This window comes from Xyrauchen texanus, chromosome 12 (genome assembly GCF_025860055.1).
Source record: "Xyrauchen texanus isolate HMW12.3.18 chromosome 12, RBS_HiC_50CHRs, whole genome shotgun sequence".
In the NCBI taxonomy this organism is placed as follows: domain Eukaryota; kingdom Metazoa; phylum Chordata; class Actinopteri; order Cypriniformes; family Catostomidae; genus Xyrauchen; species Xyrauchen texanus.
In genome coordinates this window covers 28,599,229-28,606,907 of record NC_068287.1, presented here as the reverse complement: position 1 = coordinate 28,606,907, position 7,679 = coordinate 28,599,229, and the positions used below count along the sequence as shown (strand labels likewise).

Sequence of the window (7,679 nt, the reverse complement as noted above, 5' to 3'; positions counted from 1 at the left end):
TGTTTATGGATTTACTTAAAAGTTACATTTACTTCCATTGTTAGTGCCACACTGTTACACAGATTTGAGCTTTTTCTAAAAATAAAAAGTAAAAAAAAAGGGAGAAGTTGAAATAAATTTTTGTGATAGTCTACATTATGCCACAAATGCTGTCAATTTAGGTTAACTTGCTTTGAACCCTGAATATTAGTTTATTATGCATTGACAGCCATTCAATGAGAAATTTCAGTTTATTTCTCCCCAAAAACACTGTGGTTCCTTCATAATATTGCTCTGTTGTTTGAGCAATGCAACCAGCACAGCACTGGCTCATCCGATGGCATGAGTTTGAGGCCGAACTATCTGTTTATCCAGCCAACGGCAGATGAGCCTTTAGTGTTCGGGAACCCTGTTTAAAAACAGCTTTTATCCAACTCCGTTTGGTGACACTAGTGGTGCAGAAATGGTCCACTTCACTGTTAAGAAAAAGGAATGCCTTTAAGAGATGTTACATTTATTTCAGTGTTTAAATGACTTTCATACAGCTTAAATACTGAAGTGAAGTGTCCTCTTAAGAAATATTTTGTGAAAAATATTTCTACAGTCTATAATTGCAAACAGTGAGTAGGCATTTCTCTAATGGGTTAGATTATTTAGAGTTGAGAATTTAGAACAGACAATGCGTCTGCTGTGGAGAAATGAAACCTTTGGAGATGGAACAGTCACATTCTGTTGTGGATAAAGTTAAGAAGTTATTACCTGGAGTTTGCAAAGTCCTGACAGGCCTGCCTATTAGCTTACTGTAAACTTCTGTGACAATGTCCCATTTACACACCATGGAAATATCCCGCCTGCGAGGATTTTTAAATATAAAAGGGGAACATTACAAACCAGTGTAAGATGTAGACATGCAAAGTTCCACATTAAGCATTTATAAAACTTTGTTTTTCACATTAAGACAGTCACTGGCAGAGAGTCCAGTGAAGTCATATTTGAACAGCAATTAAGAGCCGCCATCACCACCTCATCAGCAGTTTATGTCAATTTTTGACATTTTCTGTTTGCTTGCATTCATTCTTTTCCGCCTTTTTATTTTCAAAAGGCATGAAGGAACACCTTGCAAAACGAAACACTGAGTAAACACAAAGGACAAGAGCTTTTATTTGGATCCCAGTAGGCAGGTTACAAACTTTCCACTCAACATCTTCCTCAATCTCTGGACAATATATTCACAAAAGTTCATATTAGCAATAAAGACATATATTGTAAAACCCCATCGGTAACAACGTTTTACCATCCATCCATTTCCAGTTTTACACCTCGTTCTGTGTCCATTCTCTGAAATGTGTGTATATGTGTTTTTGCTGACTTATACAAGGAGTGAGATGAATAATGCTCACAAACACTCAATATGTTTGTTTGGACAAATTAACTTTGTTTCCCCCTCTGGAAATGACTTCAGCCAGGTTATTTGTACAGTAATATAACTCTCCTTTACCTTAATAATAACTGACATTTATTTTGTTCAGCTGTGCCACAGCTCCAGCCATCTTGCTTATTTGTTTAACCCTTAAATACACAGGCGTTTGCCAAACATTAGTCAATACCTTGGGTCTTTATTAACCCGGCTCTTGTATCACAAATGGATCTACAAAATTTCTAGATATTGTTAACCTTTTTAACTTTTTTAAGACAATTAGAAAATAATAGAACAAAATATTTTCTGTTATATTTTGGTGTTTTATTTTTAGTATATACAAAGAGATGATGCAACAAATGATAGAATGGGATTCATTACTTCCAGACTGACTGGCGGTCAAAGCAAATTGAGCAACACTTAACACATAAGTTACACACAAGCTATATAAGTCTAAATAGACACACAACTTTTCAGTAGTACAACCAAATGTCAACAGACATATCATACTGTTCATGTGTTGTACTTGCTATAGTTTACTTCCATGTTGCATCTTCGTCGAAGAAATGTCAAATGAAAATCAAGTCAATCACTTATACTGATCATTCGCCACAACTGCACAGAAAATTGTCATGATGTGCTAGTCATTTGTATAAAATATGGCACTAATTTTTCTTATACAAATGTAATAAACAAAGAAAAAGATATCATCTGATTGTAAACTTAATTACGGGCACTGAAAACGGTTTAAGGAACCGCCACCACCATTGTGTCCTTGAGCAAGGCAGGTTGTTCTGGGGGGATTGTCCCTGTAAGTGCACTGTAAGTTGCTTTGGATAAAAGCGTCTTCTAAATACATAAATGTAAATGTAAATGTTCTTTGCAGAATGTAACCGAAAATGGGAACAAAGTGATTTTCAATTGTTCCAGAGTGAAAACTTTATTTTAAATAATGGTAACCAGTTATAACTGGTTAATTTCATTCCAATAATTTTATTTCGAAACCAAAGGCCAAAGTGTTTATCACAGTAAATCTTTGGAACTTCACCACTTCATATTGCCTGAAAAAAAGAAACACGTCCTGAAGGAAACTGCTGCATCGTCACACTCATCACATTTCTTTGTATAACTGACTGTTGTGGATGCTGCATTCTGTGAATGAAAACATTGTTAACAACTATGTTTAATTACTACATATACATGCACAGTTAATCCAGATATAAGGAAAAATAAAGAGTTAAAATTACCTTTCCAAGTCTTCAGTTAATTATTGCTAGATTTGATGCACTGATGTAGACTTGATGCAGCCGAGTTTTGGTTGAAAAGCAGATCTGTAATTAAAATGATAATTAACTTTTAATTAACTCTATGCTTGTTATGATTTCTATGCTGATAAATTGCTTGATAATTATCGCTTATTTTGGTGAGGCAAGCGGCTTATTTTGGGCTTGTTTTTCCAGACCAGGTTGCTTGTTTCTGTTGCGAGATCTGACAACATGGCAACTTAGTGCAGAGAATATCATTTTAAAAAGAACGTTATTAACTGTTCTAACCTGTAACCATTTGGAAAGGAGGCTGCAGAACTTCTGAACCGGAACGTTTTTGATCAGAATTAAGCAAAATGATTTAGTTATTTTTGTTTTATTTCCTGCTAATGAAATAATTTTAATATATGATTTGTAAAAGTGGAAATATATATTGTGACACTATTACAAATCTCAGGCTACTAAAGACCCTATACACGTTTGGTAATTAAACAATTTTGGCATTGCTTTATTCTTAGACTATTCATAAGAGAACTGTTGAGGAATACTAAAGAAGTGGGGGCAAAACTCATATTGTATGAGGTACAGGAGGTGAAATGGGGTCCTGGTTAATATAGAACCATTTACGGGTTAAATAATTTTGTTGAGCACAGTGCACAAACTCTGAAAATAAAAACTAGTTTGCTTAACATCAGTGTACAGTCTAAAAAGAAATCTAAAAACCTTAATCAGTATATTTTTGCCTTTTTCCCCACTAGAAATATCTAAACATCCTTAAAACAAGATACATTTTCTTGAGAACCAAAATTGTGTAAGATAATAAAACTTGTTTTCAGAGAATATTTCATGAATGGCGTAAGAAAAATAAAATGAATTAAAGTTTTAAATTTAAGACTTTCAAACGTAATTCAATTTATTCTCAGAAAACAAATCTTAATATATTTGCAATAGTGCTTCAAAAATACAGATTACGATTTTTTTTTTCATGTGCACAGTATGTTATGAAAGTTAGAATATAGGCTGATTCAGAGGCTCTAACTAATTGAAATTATGTATACAAAAACCTCTTCAGATGTACAGAGAATAACAAATACAGATGTACAGAGAATAACAAATGTATGTACTGACAGGCTTGTTGTTACTGGGGAATCTTTGGGCTCCATTGTCCACTTCAATGGACACCCAGATTCTAACCACAAGCCACCCAGAAGTTTGGACCAGAAGAGAACACATACTGTACCACAGGATAATGAATGGTAGCTGCTGTCAGATCCATTAATAAGCAAATTTACTATTCCTAAATATACCTCACACACAGTGTGAGGGAGGCCCGAGGGAGTTTGACTGTGTGCCACCACCACAGAATAGGTGAAGATAAATAATCAGAGACAAATTCACACCCTGTGAGAGCTTTCACACGGATGTGTGAGACAGGGTGTGTGTTTTGGTGTTTATCCATAGTAAATTACAAATCTTACGAGTGTTTATCAGTGAAACACATTTATTGAAGCCTTCTGTGCTCATGTTACATAATAAACTTTTTTAATTGTCAGCCATCTCAGTTTATCAGCAAAAAACATAGCCTAATATTTCTGTATTTAGCCCATGTACAAGGTATGGCAGTCACTCTGCTTGCACCTGTGTTGGTGCTGTGTTAGCGTTCCGCTTCAAAGAGTGTGTCATAAACTGTGGGAAGACACACTGAACCACAAAAACATGACAGTTCTTCATACACTTTGTCTCTCATATCAACTTTGTAAAATAATTTTAATATTTTTTATATTTGTCAAATTATTTGGTAAATGTGAGTCATTATGGTAAACCAAAGTCAAGGGCCCAGTGGAGCTAGTTCATTCATGTATATATCAGTTACAATTTTATGCAGTGTAATAGCCAAAGCATAAAGATAAATGTTATCTTGGCGTAGTGGGATGCTATCAAATATAACAGTGGACATGACATAGTGGACAAAAGATAGACAGACAGACAGACAGACAGATAGATAGATAGCTAGATAGATAGACAGACAGACAGACAGACAGACAGACACTGACAGATAAAGACACAAACATAAAGAGAGACAAATAGACATACACACCGACAGATAAAGACACAAACATACAGAGAGACAGACAGACAGACAGACAGATAGGCACCGACCGATAAAGACACAAACATACAGAGAGCCAGACAGACAGACAGACAGACAGACAGATAGGCACCGACCGATAAAGACACAAACATACAGAGAGACAAACAGACAGACAGACAGATAGGCACCGACAGATAAAGACACAAACATACAGAGAGACAGACAGACAGACAGACAAATAGGCACCGACTGATAAAGACACAAACATACAGAGAGACAAACAGACAGACAGACAGACAGACAGACAGACAGATAGGCACCGACTGATAAAGACACAAACATACAGAGAGACAGACAGACAGACAGACAGATAGGCACCGACAGATAAAGACACAAACATAAAGAGAGACAAATAGACATACACACGACAGATAAAGACACAAACATACAGAGAGACAGACAGACAGACAGACAGATAGGCACCGACAGATAAAGACACAAACATACAGAGAGACAAACAGACAGACAGACAGACAGACAGACAGATAGGCACCGACAGATAAAGACACAAACATAGAGACAAATAGACATACACACCGACAGATAAAGACACAAACATACAGAGAGACAGACAGACAGACAGACAGACAGATAGGCACCGACCGATAAAGACACAAACATACAGAGAGACAGACAGACAGACAGACAGGAACCGACAGATAAAGACACAAACATGCAGAGACACAGACAGACAGACAGCCAGAGAGACAGACAGACAGGCACCGACAGATAAAGACACAAACATACAGAGAGACAGACAGACAGACAGACAGGAACCGACAGATAAAGACACAAACATGCAGAGAGACAGACAGACAGACAGCCAGAGAGACAGACAGACAGGCACCGACAGATAAAGACACAAACATACAGAGAGACAGACAGACAGACAGACAGGAACCGACAGATAAAGACACAAACATGCAGAGAGACAGACAGACAGACAGCCAGAGAGACAGACAGACAGGCACCGACAGATAAAGACACAAACATACAGAGAGACAGCCACACAGATAGATAGATAGATAGATAGATAGATAGATAGATAGATAGATAGATAGATAGATAGATAGATAGATAGATAGATAGATAGATAGATAGATAGATAGATAGATAGATAGATAGATAGATAGATAGATAGATAGTCTATAAAATGTGGATTTCTTATGCACACATTATTCTCTCTGTTGTAGATTAGTATGTGAGAGGTTTATATAGAGGTTTTCTCCATCCAGTCATTGTCCTTCTATCCAGTATCCTGCTGAAACATTCAGACAGAAACAATATTAGTGGTGGATTCTTGCATGTCATAGATTTGCTCAAGTGTCTACAGCCACAGGCTTTTACTAAAAACAAACAAGCACACCCCTGTCCAAGTCCAAGACATACAGAGAGCTAAGACAGTAAGAAAGGGATGGAGAGTAAGCAGAGACAGAAAGCTAATGATAATTTAATACAGAATAATTAAACAGAGCAATCTTGAACATATTTGAAACACAGTGTCAGTGTCTTGGATCCTGTTGTAGATGTATATTTTGTGGTCACTAAAAGAGACCCATTATAGAGGTCACAGTTGCTCTCTGTTCATAACAGACATAAACACATGTTAATTGTATCCAGCTGTTTACATTTGTCTTTTTGCCCTCTCAAGACTTCTTTCCTTTCTATGTTTGGCTTATTTGAAAGAAAGTTTAGAGAAAATAGTTGTTGTCTCCAAAATAAAACTTGTTTATTTAAACTTGTTTTATTTTAAGGAAATATTGTACAGCTTAAAATTGCAATAGTTTTTTATATTAACTCATGCCATTTCATAGAGTGGGGTTCAAAAGTTTGGGTCCACTTGTGAAAATCCTTCTATTTTGCATTTTTCTAATGAAATAAAGACTTTTGAACCCCACTGTATATTAACATGTCTCAATGCCAAAAACTCCCCATCCCACCACCTCTGATGTAAGGGCCTGCCTGTGTTGAAGTGCTCTTTTTGATCAGTTTATCACTGTTTCCTTTCCCCTGCCAGTCTGTGTGCCAAACAGACCTACGGCAGTGCCCATTTTACTCAAGAATCCTTCATCCCACTTTACAAATACTGACCATGTAACAATTTAGATTTTCTTTGTCAAAGCATGTGCAGTCAGTAGGTGAAAAATGTCTAGGTTACGTACATAAACTTGGTTCCCTGAGATGAAGGGAACGAGACATTGCGTTTACTAACACATGTGGGGAGTGTCCTTCCGCACGACCTATTTGAAACCTTTCTACAATACTGCCAGTATTCTAATATTGCTATAGTGTTTGAGTTGGGCCAGGAGGAGAGCACTCAGAATGAATATATGAACTATAGTCATACAGTATGAGTTAACCCCATCACAAATCCAGTCGGAAAGGGAGTTTGTTAATAACGAAAGTGCTTTTGACTTTATGATAAACTGCAATGGCCTGAATGCAGGCAGTTGTGTAAAATGATGGGGAGCCCGTACTTAAAGGGAGGGGCATAAGTATATGTTTGGCAAACAAAATAGCAAGCTTTCTAAACAGAGAGGACTTGTGAAGAGAGAGACGTTACGTCTAGGTTGTAAAACCTTGAGAATGTGTTTTGAGAATACCATCCTGCTGCAAAACATGTCTTGTAAAGACACACCATTTGTCCATGCCCATGAGGAGGCCATAACTCTAGTTGAGCAATCTTTAACACCAATTGGGGAAATCTTACCCTGCGACATATAAGCTAGGGCAATTGCATCAATGATCCAGTGAGAAAGTATTTGCTTGGAGACATTCCTTTTGTGCTTCCTTCATAGCACACAAAGAGCTGAGCAGACAGTCTGAACTGGCAGGTTCAGAACCCGAACAGGGCATAACAAATGCA

General features: G+C 36.9%; 1 protein-coding gene across 1 annotated transcript; it reads right to left on the bottom strand.

Annotated features, from left to right (window-relative positions):
• Positions 1 to 1,718: 1,718 nt before the first annotated feature.
• Positions 1,719 to 5,678, bottom strand: LOC127653312 (keratin-associated protein 10-10-like). The gene is made up of 2 exons (XM_052139958.1): positions 2,644 to 5,678; positions 1,719 to 2,548 (listed from the first exon to the last, which is right to left on the bottom strand). Exon 1 carries the CDS (start codon positions 5,486 to 5,488, stop codon positions 4,490 to 4,492), a length of 999 nt encoding a protein of 332 aa, XP_051995918.1. The 5' UTR covers positions 5,489 to 5,678; the 3' UTR covers positions 1,719 to 2,548; positions 2,644 to 4,489.
• Positions 5,679 to 7,679: the final 2,001 nt, after the last annotated feature.